Source organism: Archocentrus centrarchus, chromosome 9 (genome assembly GCF_007364275.1).
Source record: "Archocentrus centrarchus isolate MPI-CPG fArcCen1 chromosome 9, fArcCen1, whole genome shotgun sequence".
Lineage (NCBI taxonomy): Eukaryota > Metazoa > Chordata > Actinopteri > Cichliformes > Cichlidae > Archocentrus > Archocentrus centrarchus.
The window spans coordinates 14,046,348-14,060,812 of record NC_044354.1 but is presented as its reverse complement, the minus strand read 5'-3'; the positions used below and the strand labels follow the sequence as shown (position 1 = coordinate 14,060,812).

General features: G+C 40.8%; 1 protein-coding gene across 7 annotated transcripts in view; it reads left to right on the top strand.

Moving 5' to 3' along the window:
• The window catches only part of ap1b1 (adaptor related protein complex 1 subunit beta 1), a 30,884-nt gene that overhangs the window by 13,744 nt on the left and 2,675 nt on the right, over positions 1-14,465 (top strand). For 3 of the 7 annotated variants that reach the window (XM_030737088.1, XM_030737089.1, XM_030737086.1), the window contains exons 14-23: positions 140-347; positions 1,242-1,262; positions 1,504-1,590; positions 2,173-2,202; positions 2,291-2,428; positions 2,507-2,652; positions 2,787-2,916; positions 6,488-6,572; positions 7,114-7,203; positions 7,769-7,923. In XM_030737088.1, coding sequence (XP_030592948.1) covers positions 140-347; positions 1,242-1,262; positions 1,504-1,590; positions 2,173-2,202; positions 2,291-2,428; positions 2,507-2,652; positions 2,787-2,916; positions 6,488-6,572; positions 7,114-7,203; positions 7,769-7,923 — 1,090 coding nt within the window. Of the gene's footprint in view, positions 1-139; positions 348-1,241; positions 1,263-1,503; positions 1,591-2,172; positions 2,203-2,290; positions 2,429-2,506; positions 2,653-2,786; positions 2,917-4,529; positions 4,561-6,487; positions 6,573-7,113; positions 7,204-7,768; positions 7,924-14,465 lie in introns of those variants that run through there. The other 4 variants (XR_004020365.1, XM_030737087.1, XM_030737090.1 and 1 more) reach the window with 4 other exon arrangements.

The window sequence follows — 14,465 nt, the reverse complement described above, 5'->3', positions numbered from 1 at the left end:
TATGGACTAGATTGAGTTTTATCGCAAGTTAAATGACACATTAGGATTTTCATAATCAAAGTAGTCATATAAAATGTATAACTTAAATTAATATAATTTCTGTTTTATTTTTTTTCTCCCCCCCTTTTGCTTTTACCAGTGGTGAGAGTGAGAGCCCTGATACAGCTTCTGCTGCTGGAGTTTCCGATGCGCCCCCTGCTGTCATCCCATCCCAGGGAGACCTGCTGGGAGATCTTCTCAATCTCGACCTGACACCTCCCACCACCACTGGACCACCACCACCAGCGGCCTCTAGTGGCATGCAGATGGGTGCTATGGACCTTCTTGGAGGAGGACTTGACAGCCTGGTATATCTTCTACACACCACTATTTAAGTGAAATTGTCAGGTTATGTTGATTTCACACGGAAGTTTTAACGTTAAGGACACACATTTAGAGTAACTGGGGGCCAAGCAGCCGTGCAGCATACATCCAAACTGCTTCTGGCTTTTTGTCTTCTAGCAGCCCCTAGAACCATATGGTAAACAATTGAATTGAATTTTAGCATATTGAGGGTGCCCGGGTAACTCGGTGCTGGAGCAGATCACAGCGACCACATGCATACACTGCGTTGCGGGCAGTGCAGATTCGACTCCCGGCCTGTCGCCGATTTGCCTGCGTGTCTTCCCCTATATCTTTCCCCTGTTTCCTGTCCCTCTGCACTGCCAATAAAGCCGCTGTGGCCCAAAAAAATGTTAGCATATCGAATGGGAGAGAAGTTGGTTGAGGTTTATGCAAGACAATTTTAAAGCATGCTGACAGCATGGCAGCTGCTGACATGCTGCATTTTATGAAGTTTCAAACATTTTATAGGTTGCATTTTTATTTATTTTTTTTCTAATCTGAACCAGAATTAGCACAAATTCAGGCTAAACCTCACAAAAGTTTACATTTGGTTTTTGAGACTTTGTTACTGCCAGTCGAATTCTGTGTTTGATACATTGCCACCAGATTTGATATATGGACTCTCCATGCCATTCGAAAGTTGTCTGACCTCTGTTGGGGCGGTACATTAATAATGGGGGGGGGGAAATGACACGATGAAATCAAGTTGCCGTGGCGACTGCTTGGCCTCCCCCTCATCACTGCTTGCAGCTATATTGTATCTTTGTATTTTGTCCTTATTCTACCTTTTGATGCCTTTTCTTTTTTCTTTTGACCCTTGTATTTTTTCCTTTCTTTGTTCAATGCTGCACCTGCAGATGGGGGATGAGTCTGAGCCGGTAACTCCATGGAGGGGGAGGGCATAACATTTATATACCATATCAGGCCATTACAGAATCTAGCCACTGCTGTTTAACTGTGGTGTTTTTTTTGTTTTGTTTTGTTTTTTTTTAAATGTGCCTCAATCTCTTCATTCATCATTATCATCTTTATTGTCCTGATATGTGCAGTAAGCATGATGTTAAATCCTTGAGTCCATCTCTTACCTCTGGGCTCTGTGGTGTCTCATCTTTCAATCAGCCGCCTATTCCCCTGCGGACGGACACTCCTCAGTCACCTCAGCTCCCACATCAGTCCCCATCGCCCCCAGATTACAGCCCCACTGAGGTTGGTCCAGGGGGCCGTGCTGGACCACTAAAGGCCAGCACCAGTCTAGAACCCCTCTCTTGTCCCCTTTTTGTACCACTGTGTCCCCTCTGATTAGTATCCCCAGCAGTGATATGAGCCTGTTTGCACTTTGTATTACACCATCAGGTTTTTCACTCCCTGTAGGTGAGATTTTAATGACTCGCACCTGTGTTTCCAGTCAAAAATGTTCTTTCCATGCACAGTAGATTAGCTTTGTCACTGTGTGAAGTTGCGATGATAGTTTTGTTCACTGTGTCCTCAATCTTTTCACTACCACAGTAGACACATTTATTGAGCATCAATTTAACACAAACCTCTTGGATTTCAGTAGCCACTAGGCAGGACTCATGGATGGTAAAAAGTGAAGTACATAAAAGGAGTCTTTCTATACTTCTCTCCTTCTTGTTGTTAATTGTGTAAACCCCATAGCTGTCATCATTCACTAGAAGACATTTGTTAGACCTTCACGCCCCCTGATCCACTTCTTTAAACTTCTCCAAAAGTTATTTAATGCTGCACTAAATAACTACAATTATTTCCGTGCTTTTTCCTTCTCCTCAGCTTGGCGGAGACCTTGGTGGAAGTCCTGCTGTAAGTCATTTTAAAGAGGTTTTGTTTGGCTTTCCTTGCTCTATACAAAGTGACATTGAATGTGAGCATGTTTCTTTGTGACCCACAGATTGGGGGTGGTTTTGGTGCTCCCCCAGCTGCAATGCCAGCCTCTTTCAATGCCCCTGTCAGTGGCGGGCTGGATGACCTGTTTGATCTCGGAGGTGGGGTTGGTATGCCTATGGGAGCCTACAACCCCCCCAAAACTGTAAGTTTATAAAAGCTAAGCCAAGACATAAAAACAGAAGAGAGCCATCAGAAAATAACTGGTCTTTTCTCTTTTAAGGTTTGGCTTCCAGCTATGAAGGCCAAGGGCTTGGAAATATCAGGCACCTTTGCCCGCCGTGCTGGGGTCATCCAGATGGAGATGACCCTCACCAATAAAGCTATGAGTGTCATGACTGATTTTGCTATCCAGTTTAACAGAAATAGGTAAGACCAACTAATAAGCAGTGCTGGGTTTCCACCAGTGTGTGACTTGATACTGTAAATGCTCCAGTGGATGCTCATATTTCTATAAATTCACACATTTTGTGACACCTTTTCTCCACTGTATCTCTTTTAAGCTTTGGTCTCGCTCCAGCTGGTCCACTGCAGGTTCTAACTCCTCTGAGCCCAAACCAAAGTATTGAAGTGACTCTTCCCCTCAATACTGTGGGACCTGTCATGAAGATGGAGCCTCTTAACAACCTGCAGGTATAACCTTCACGGTGTTCATCTCCCCTGAATTGTAGTTTTTGTTTCGCTTGAACAGTCCTGCTTCTGTATTTATTTTCCATGAGTCCTAACTGGACACAACTTTTGAGGTTAACAGTGTGGCAGTAATGTAAACTATCAACAAGATGACTGAAGTCGAGAACAAATCAGAAGCACGGTGTTACATATGACAACTGTTTTTGAATTTTCAACACTTTTCAACAGCCTGACATTTGCTTTTCTAACATGGCACTCTGTCACACATGCAGTAAGTTTAAACTGACTTGTCAGGCATGGTTATTTAAGGTTTTTAAATCATTAAACAGAAACAATACTTGGCTCAATCTGTCAAATTCCACATTAAAGTTGGCAATATTTTAGCCATTGACTCATTTATCCTGATTCAGTGGGCTTCATGTTGTTTCTTTTGAGACACCAACCTGGAAATATAACAATATGTCATAACTCATTATTAATGCATCTGCGCTGTTATTCAGCTATACTGTTTCCCACACTGTAAATGTAACTGGATTAAAACATAAAACAGACTTCAGAGCTATTATTTGTTGTAAATAAAGAAGAGCAGCAGAGACGGTCTTCCTCTTGATTAGAGCGGCTCTTTAAACTGGGCAGAATGGTGGATGGGTGCTGTGTGCAGCTGGAGAGGGAAGATAAGGGTGCCTTAGGGGGTGATGGAGGTGGGGACGGTCATTAGCGGTCTCACAGCACATGGCTCTTTTGTTTCTCCTGGCCTCAGTAGCCCTGCTAACCTTTCTGCTGTGCTGCCTCACGGCCCTGCTTTGATGGTTACTGTTGTGTGTTTGACATATCTTGAGATATTTTAGTTTGAAATGATGTGTTGTTTTTGTTATGATTAAGACGACGTCCCTCAATATCAGTTTTAGTGTTCTAACTATTGATGTGTGGGAGCAGTTTGTTTCTTACACTTGTACACTGCCAACATCTGGACATGACAGTTAACTGACTGTGTTCTAAAGAAAACAACATACTGATATGGATGAAGTGATAGGTGCACGTGGCATTTGGTGTTTAGCTGCAGCATCTGTGGTGTGATGAGGTAGATTTAACTGAAGTGTTTCTTTAACCAAAAAAATTGTTTTCTCATAAATTTGAGATTCAATTTAAGACTTCATCTCTAAGGGTTTTTTTTCCTTAGACCCCCCCCCCCACCCCCACCCCCCCACCCACACCCACACACACACACAAACGACACATAAAATTGTTAAACATGTTGGCAATCACGATTTTTAAGAACCCACTAAAATCAAATGATCTTGTTTTCTCTGTACTACAGTCTAGTCTTAAAGAACTTTATTTTACTAAACTGGCAAAATCTTAAGTACTATAGATGTAACAATGAAAGTTTTCTGTGAAAAAGAAATGCCATTCAATTTGAGATTAATAATGCCACAATGCAGAGTTTACCTGAGAAATGGCAAGCTATCCCTGCATCATTTTGTGCATACATACAGAGTTGGGAACTATTGGGCTGCCAGAAGATTAACTTGAAGGTCATGATAATGTAATGTGTAAAATTCTGTTAGGCTGGAGGTTTGTTTTTTCTTTATTTTCTTTCTTTTTTCCCTCTCCAGTTGGATTTCGTGTCAGACCTCCTCTTCATGGGTATCTACCCTTTTTAATAGAGCGCTAGATCACAAATGTTTAGAATGGGGCTTTGTGTGTTTGTGCTGTCCTGTGTTGCACTCAGGAATAAGATGCCCTATGATGAATAATTCATCAGCCATTCTTCTGCCATGCTCTGTTTGAACTCGCTGTCCTTCTTTCAGCACCTCTTTGTTCAACAGCCCGATCAGTATCACTGCCCTGCCGCTTGTTACTTTGTGTGCTCGCTTTATACCACAGTTGCTAGTGTGTTTCTGTATCTTGTAGTTTAGTCTTGCATAGACTATGAGTTATCTGTTTATAGTCTGTGGCTGACAAATTATTTCTATTTTTATATGTAGTTGTGTTGGAGACTATTTTGGACAGGTTTTAGATGTTATTATTAACCACGGTCTCCTGTTCTGATCTCCCTCATTTTTATCTTTATTTATATCTTGTTGCAAAGCACATTTCAAGGCTGTTTTATAGATGGTTGATACATTTATATTAACTAATCTTTGTCATTAAGGTGGGAGGTCAGTGATGAACATGGCTATTGGTGATATTATAAAGCACAGTAGAGTCTGAAAAAGTCTACAGTGAATATTTGTTGTATTTTTATGTGAGAGTTTGATGCTTCGGGACATGTTCAGGTGGATATGATCCGCTCAGCAAAAGCTTAGTCAAGTACTTTAACTTGGAGCTATTTGTTAGCTGCTATAAAAACAGCTCCTCCACAAGTTTCCAGGCAGAACATTGGTTGCTTGTAGCATTGTGATAGTGAGAAATGTGGCATCAGAACTAAGTGAAAGTGTCAGAAGTCACTTTTGTTATTCTGAGAGAAAAGAGGCTTTCTGTGTCAAGTCATGTCTGAAAGTTTGTAAGGGGGTAGTGCATGACACTACTCTAAAACAGTGTGTGTAGAAACTGGATCAGTTGTATCCAAAACATGATGAGACAGCCCAAAAGTGAGCACACGATCGCAAGATCAATACGTCAAGCTTTGTTCACTGAGAGGTAGAAAAGCAACTTCAGCACAGATACAGAATTTCCTAAATAAAGAATACGAGGCTCCACAACTTCTGTCAAAACAGGGCTGTCTAGTAATCGACTCAAAGGATGCATTGCAGCTTAAAACACTTCTCAGGAGGAGAAACAAAATCAAACACTTGGTTAGGCTTAGATATACCAATATGAAAATAATTTGCTACTTACCATTTCCATATTTGTGGCTGTGACAGAGGAGTGTGTGTGTGTGTGTGTAAGGAGAGAGAACAATACCACGGTGTATTGAACCCACAGTGAAATGCAGTGGGATCCATGTTTGGAGGTAAGGATTTATACTGTTGCAGCCCAAATCCATCTCAGAGGAATGAGCTGAAGACCAACCAGTGCTCACTGCCCTGGACTTCCCTCCAAAGTCATCTTACATAAACTTCTGAACATTTACGAGGACTTGAAGACTGAGGAAGCCGAACCTGCCTGCTGTCAAAAACAGCTCTTTGTATGATTGTCAGATCACACTGGGATAAAGTGGTTTATCCACTTTGAACAAATGTGTCCATTTCCATGTGGCTCCAGGGCTGCTGTCATTAAAGTAAAAGGAGGCAAACCAACACTTGATTATTCTGAAAATTGGAGATTTTCACTCAAATTGTTAAGCTGGTATTGTCATTTGTAATGAAACATTAAGGATTAAATTTAAATCAAATACTCAATAGAAGCAGTGACCTCAGACTGTTGGACTCCACTGTATTAATGCTTCTGTATTTGCGTTTTTGAGAGCTAGCTATCCAAACAACTTTAGCTGGTTATTCAGTAAACGGTGCACATGAACAGTAATGCCTATCCTTGGAGGGCACTTGAAATGTAATTACTCATGTAATGCTTCATGTTTGTCCTCTTCTTGTCCTCCCCTCCCCCTGTTTCGATGTAATCACTCTTGCAGGTGGCTGTTAAGAACAACATTGACGTATTCTACTTCAGCTGCCAGTACCCCATCAGCATGCTGTTTGTAGAGGACGGGAAGATGGGTGAGTGTTTCTTGGCAAAATCTCTTCACTTAAAAATCCTGAAGCCCAGCTGACGTCAGCGATAGACACATACGTCAGTGTTTCAGTGAAGGTGACTGTTTGGTGCATGTGAAGCAGCGAGTGATGTAGATGTATGCAACTGTCCAGTTGCCTAAACTCATTCACATCTCGGGGCTGCACAGCTACTACTCCTAGATTGTACACCAGAGATATTTTTTGATTTTTTTTCCCCGTTTTGTTTCTTGGTGTCATTTCATTTATTCTGTGAAAACATGCTGGCATTTCTCCCTCTGGAGCCTTCTGATGGGGCTAGCAGCAGGACTGCAGCCAGAGGCTGAGATTTAATGCTCCAGAGCCTCAACCACAACAGGAAGTCTTGTGTCAAGCTATTTACTCCTTACTTGGACTTCTTTTTTTTCTTTTTCTTTTTTTAAAAAAACCCTTTATGTACATTTTCCTTTATGACGAATCCTTCTGTGTTTTTCCTTGTGTGTGCGCTCTGCCAGTGACTCATCCAGTAATTGCATCTCTTCATTCACAGAGCGGCAAGTTTTCCTTGCCACATGGAAAGACATTCCTAATGACAATGAGGCCCAGTTTCAGATCAAAGACTCAGCTCATCTCAGCTCAGGTAAGAAGGATGAATGAAGAGTGTACTAGCTAAAAAATAAACCCTTATCCAGACATATTCAATAGCTTCTGTTGCCAGAGCAGTAGAGAGCTCACATTCACATCCTTTGTAATGAAGCGAATTCTATTTGATGGGAATTCATCAGTTCCAGTCCCTATTTACGTGTGATAATTTAGTTTTACACAAGTGTGAGAGCAGCTGAACTGGAGAAGAATTTCTAATGATGGCCTAATGGAGATTCCCCCCCCCTTCATGAACAAAGAGAGAGCATTTCATGTCCTGCTTAGGCACAAGAGAAAGACGAAGCCAATGAGAAAAATGTTAAATTAGTGGCTATATCTTTGTTGCGCTGACAGCCTGGAGTGAAATTTTAGTGAATGGAAGCAAAAGAAATCTGTAATGATTTGGTGCATTTAATGATGGTTTTAGCCACCGATCATGGTGGAAATCAGTGAGTAATACTCCATGATACGTAATCACCTAACTAAAACTGTACACTTTAAGTTTTAACAGTTAAAATGTTAACTGCATTTTGACTTTGAGTTTGATTATCCTCCCTCTACAGATGCAGCCTCCAACAAACTGCAGGGAAGCAACATCTTCACCATAGCCAAGCGCACAGTGGATGGTCAGGACATGCTGTATCAGTCAATGAAGCTCACCAATGGCATCTGGGTGCTGGCTGAGCTGAGGGTGCAGGCAGGAAACCCAATCTTGACTGTAAGTACTGCACTGCTTGTGTTAGCTGAATTCATGATTCTGCTGTGGTGCTTACCTATGACCAGAAATATGGCACTATTTGGTATTTTGATCTTGATAAATTATCACATCTATAGTATATTCTGGGGAAAATCTTTCTGCTAAGGATTTTTTTCTTTTTTTTTTTTTTTCTTTTAATAACCTGTCATGGCATAATGTACACAAATTAACAGGCTATTTTTTTTTTTTTTGCTGAAGTAGACGTTAGATATTAAGATGACCCATTTTGTCTTTTTAAGTTACATTTGTACAGGTCCTGAAAAGGTCCCTTCTTCCAAATGACCTCTATTACATTTATTAAATCTTTCAATTGTAGAGTCTTAACAATATTGGGCAGCTATAATTGATCCCCTTCATAATAATTGAAAATGCACATCTTAGGTTTAATACTAATATTGTTTGAAAAATCTTTAACTGATGAATCGGAGAGATGACTCAACCAAACTATCCAATAAAGACTTCCATATATTTGATCCAGACTATCTCACTGTCACAAATTCCCATAAAGAGTGAAACCTTCATTCTGTACTTTGAGCAGAAATTAAAGCCCAGTTGGAAAATTAAATCAGTAAGATGGAGTTAAATAATACTGTCATCACTGCACATCGCAGACGGAGACAAACGACATTAATATCAGATTTGAACAAGCAGAGATGTGACAGAGATTAATGTGAAGTACTGAGCAGTCAGTGTGCACAAGGGACAGCGACTGGATGGTGATGTGTGGTAGTGGGAGAGGCTTGCCTTCAGGGCTTCCTTCCAGACAGCTTTTTTACTTTTATGTTTTTGTTTTTTCACTTGCAGTTGATTAAGGTTAGGCAACAAAACGGCTTTGCTGGGTTCAGGAAAAGATTGGTTTGGGGCAAAATACACCATTTAAATGATGTTAACCTGACACAAGCCTGTCTGGATGAAGGAAAACTTGTGTGTGGAGTGTCATTGAAGGGGGGGGGGGGGGGGGGGGGGGGGGGGGGGACTGGCTTTGACGTACCCATGGTGACTCATCTGTGTGCGCATGTATGTGTTAGTGCACAGATGACGGGCTAATTGTTTGTGCACTGCATTGTTGCATGTCTCTTGCTTTGTCAGCATGCTGCAGTCTCCACACTTGATGGATTGTCTTTGGCTAAGAAATTCTGTATAACTCGCCTAGAATGATGACCTTGGTATGACTCTCCTCCCTGCTCATCACTCGGTCTGCTTTCAGATCATGTTTTATTTATAAGGTGGCATTAACTGTCTTTTTGTTTTTGTCTGTCTAGACTAGGCAATTTGTTAGTCGCATTAAGTCCTCAGAATTTTGAGGTGGTTTACACGTACCTGCTTAAGCCTCTTTAGTCATCACATATCCTGACCTGATACAGGACAAAATGTGATTGATATAGTTAAAAACAAACAGGCAATTTTATGTGAACATTTGTGGAGCTGGACTAACCATTTCACTATTTTTCATTTGTGGTGTAACATTATTAATTTAGGGTGTTGTTGTCTTCCACTTTCTACCCTCCTAACTCCACATCGTTTCTCGGTGTGACTTAGTGCTCCTAACAAATGAATCAAAAATATTCAGTAGTGATAGGACTAGACTTTAAAGTTAACCGTGCTGCACACACACAGTATGCATTCTGACGCTCGTCCCTTGGAGCGGCTGCCTGCTGCATGGTCCCCGCGCTCTCTTGGCACAGAACATTAAAGCCAAGCTGCCAAAGCCTTTTGTCGGCAGCTATTTTTAGACCTGAAGAAGCAAAGCTGTAACACTGTTTTCTGGGTTCTATTGCATGTTTGAAGACTAGGCATGAAACTGTTCTAATTCGCTGACATGAGTGGAGACACATGGTAACATGTTGGAGTTTTGCTGCTCCTTACACATGCTGTTTTAAGGTTTGAGCATAGCTGCCCTATTTTTTTTCCTGATATCTTAAAACTTGATTAGCTTCAGCTCTTCTATGACGCTGTGTCCCAATTCCACATCCCATCCTGCTTCTTGCTGGGTTTGATTCTACACTTGAATAACAATGGAAAAGTGAATAAATATACTGGAATATGTATATGTGTGTATGTACAGGTTTTTTTTTTTTACACAGGGAAACATGATGGAAGTGTAGTAATTTGCAGGTAGAACATTGCATTGCTGTAGACAGTACTAAGACAATCAGTGATTGAGATTAAGAATTATTGGCCTTCATTATTGGAGACTTGAGGACATTGACAACACTGACATACTGTATCATCATCCTTTTTAAACTGATCTGGTTAACTTTGTTGGTCAGTGTAAGTCACAAAAAGTAAAGTTAGTGACCAGGAAGGTGAAAATCAGCTGAAACATCCTATAGAGTAACTGGCTGCAAGTCATTTGTGATGTTTGTTGGCAGATTGGAGCTACAAACTGCCAGCTGCTTACACTTCTTGCTACCTGACAGACTTGATGCGTAACAAATTGTAGTTGAGATGATCTCATCTTTTTATTTTTTAGCACTGCAGTGATGTAGTGAAGTGTCATACACTAGCCCAGGAATTATTATGAGCACTAATGCAACTCATAACCTATGATTTGGGTAAATTTTCGCAGACCATACTTGACCAGTCACTTGTAGTCTAAGTGTAGTGTTAGAGCTGAGTGTAGAATATTAAGGTGTTTATTCTCTGTATCTTCAGCACCACAGTTTGGTGCACATTGTTAAATTGTTTTCACATTGTATTTTTGATCTTGCCATTATGGCTGCTGTGGATTTACAAAATTGTCTCTAGCTCCCACATTTCATTAGCCCGGGAATCAGGCAAATCCGAGAGCTCATGCTTCATTTTCTCTGCCACAATGTGTCTCGCCCCCTCACAGGTTCAGTCAGGTTTCCATTCAGTCATACCAATAATGATGCCCTAATCACAACCATTTTTAATAATATGAAGAGGCTTTTATTTGATGACCAGCATCTCTGCATGCTGTTGCTTTTTGTTTTTTGTCTCCCCCCCCCCCCCTCTTTTTCCATCACTCTGCACCGTCTCATACATTTCGTTGCTCTGAGTGTTGGTCTGTCCACTTGCTGCATTTCGATCTATGTTTGTTAGCAGTGTAACTTCACAATTGAACTGAGGTCCCAAACCAGTTTGTATTTGCACATTTCTCCTGGGGCTCCAGGCATTTGACTCACTTCCAGTTAGGCTCATGTATACTTTACCATATTTACAGTGGCAATTAGAGACACTGTTCATCTTTTTGACATCATGCATGGTCTTCTCATCTGCCATGTCCTGTCCCCATGGCAACAATGTGACCAGTAATGTTGGCTGATTTTTCTCTACCCACCAGTTAGCTGGTAATTCTGAGGGTTTTTGGTAAAGAGAGCGGTCCAGTGAATACAAAAGACGACACAAAAGTGGATTCATTGTTTTCTTGGAAATCTGTAATCAGAATTGCAAAATTTCTGATGGAAAGGTTTGTGCATTTCCCTTTGGTAGCTTTGTGGGTAGTGTTATAAATCAATGCAAAAGACTGCTGTATTATTTTGGAGATTTTACATGCTTATTACAACAACATGATTTAACTTTAAAATTTTTTTTTTTTTTTTTTTTTAAACCTCAGAACAGAGATCTTTTTATTTCATGTGTGTCAGTATTTAATCCCAAGAGCATTTAATATATCACAATATACTGCAACGTTAACTCCACCATGGTGTATAGCAGAGGATTTTTACACATTTTAATACGGTCAGTTGCAGAGGAGTCATCACAGCTTTTGCCCAGCAAACAAAATAAACTGTATGACCTAATCTTGACACATGAAATGTTAGGATCAAGATCTTGTGGATTCAGAAAGCATTATACATTTTGCACACTTTGGTGTGATAATCAGAAATTTAAAAAAAAATATGATTTTCTGCCCACAAAGTATTTGTAACCTTGAGCTTCACATTTATTTAAGTAGCACAGTCACACTTGTCATAGCATTCACAAAAGGAAACTTAATAGACAAAATAGATGTTCAGTTCAAAGATGAGCTACAGTTTCAGTATTTAAAGCAGTTTAAAGAACTGCTCAGCACATCTAAATATGGATTAAGCCTGTTTCTGTGGCAGCTGTGTTTAAAGTTTCCTTTGTGTTTTAGCCAGTGAAGCTTTCAGTTGATCTGCACTCGAGCATCAACTTAAAATAAATGAAAAAAGAAACCTCCGTGTGATTGAGCTGAGGGCTCTCTTAGAGACTTTGAATTATCTCTCTGGAGGAAAAAAAATTCTACCATCGCATCCATGTAGGTTAAATGGAGACTTGTCTGTAAATAACACCCCCAAACTGTCCCAGTATGGCTGTTTCTCTGTGCATGTCCCCCCCCCCCCCCCCCCCCCCCCAAATTTACATTTTCTTTGAGCTCATGAATGGTTTCCCTTACCTGCTGATTCCGCTTTGAATGGTCGGTTTACTGAGTTGTATCTGATAATTCTTGTTGATATCTAAAGCAAACCTGGCTGCTGTTTTCTCGCCTTCATTTTATTCACACTTATGCAAATAGCCAATCTGCTGCTGTTCTGTCTGGGTCTGTCTGCATGCCTTCTAGTCTCACTCAGTCCTCCTCTGTCAGCTTTTTGATAATAGATCCATTTTATCAGTATGATGACATTTGCAGACGTAAGATTTTCAGCACCCTAATTTGAAATCAGTTGCTCTTTTTTGTGAACCGGTTGAACTTTTAACTAAAATCACTACATAACAAACCAAGCTTTACAGTCTGAGTTTGTTTTTCAGTTCTGTTTTCAGTATTTAGACATGAATGTTTTATCAGAATTTTAAACCTAATTGTATAACACAATAGTTTTACGTAATGTATCTGTCCTTCTGGGCCCCACTGGCTTTGATTGAAGTTAATGTATCACAGTTTACACAGCTGGCCCCTAGCAGAGTAATCATTAACACTGATTAGTGTCACTCCACCAATAATTTTGTTACTCTCCCCTGAAAAGTCAGATTCTTACAATTGCTGACCATTTCATTAGGTCCAACTGTTCGTTAACACAAATATCTAATCAGCCAATCACATGGCAGCAGTGCAATGCATTTAAGCATGTAGACATGGTCAAGATGACCAGATAAAGTTCAAACTAAGCATCAGTATGTAGAAGAAAGGTGTGGTGTTGTTTTTTTTTTTTTTGTTTTTTGGTGCCAGATGAGTTTTTCAGAAACTGCTGATCTACTGGGATTTTTCCACTCAACCATCTCAAGGGTTTACGGAGACTGGACTGAAAAATATTCAGTAAGCGGGAGGTCTCTGTGCAAAAATACCTTGTTGATACCAGAGGAGATTGGTCAGACTGCTTTGTGCTGATAGGAAGGCAACAGTAACTCTAATAACCACTTGTTACCACCAGCAGAAGACCCCCTCCCCCAATCACTCTCTCTCTCTCTCTCTCGCACGCGCACGCACGCACACGCACACACACGCGCGCACACACACAAGAAACTAAGTTTCACTTCACACAGGCACACCAAAATTGGACAATAGAACATTGCCTGGGCTGATGAGTCTCAATTTCTGCTGCAGCATTTGGATGTAGGGTCAGAATGTGGTGTAAACAACATCAAAGTATAGATCTGTCCTGCCTTCTATCAGCAGCTCAGGCTGGTGGTGGTAGTTTAATGATGTGGGGGATATTTTCTTGGCACACATTGGACCCCTTAATACCAACTGAGCGTCATTTAAACACCACAACCTACCTCAGTATTGTGGCTGTCCATCTCTTTATAACCACGGTGTACCCATCTTTTGATGGCTATTTCCAGCAGGATAACACACCATGTCACAAAGCTCAAACAATCTCAAACTAGTTTCCTGAACATTTGAGTTCACTGAACTCAAATGGCCTCCACAGTCACCAGTTCTCAATCCAACAGAGCACCTTTTGGGAGTGGTGCAACAGGAGATTTCACATCATGGATGCACAGCCAACAAATCTGCAGCAACTGTGTGATGCTATTATGTGAATATGGATCAATCAGCCAACTTTCTTTGCTTTGCCCTGTTTTGGTGCTGTATCAGTGTGGAAAAAAAAAAAAAAAGGTGGCATTAACTGTCTTTTTGTGCATAGAATTATGTAAACACCAAAATTGTCTTGAGATGATGAAACAAAGCTGTTGTGAAGAACTAACTCACTCACAGACACAGATTTAAAAAAAATTTTTTTAATTTCCTTGTCTGATAAAACCAATATTTTAGCAGCAGGCTCTTGGCTAAAGAAGTGAACGCTGCAGTTTCTCGCAGTTGCTCTCCTACTAGCAGCTTGTACACAGTGGATGGAGCGTCTGCATTTCTTCACATCTTGCTGATAGGAGCTTGGCTGTCTAAATGTTGCCAGCAGCAGCATGCATTAATAAAGAGCCTTGAGTGTAGTGGTGCAGCACTGAAGGAGCTGTGCAGTGTTACTGCTTAAGTCGACTGCAGCACTGTGGCAGCAAACATGCCACACTCCATCACCTGCCTTTGGTATTGGTATTCAGAGAGCCATAGAAGGGCCTGG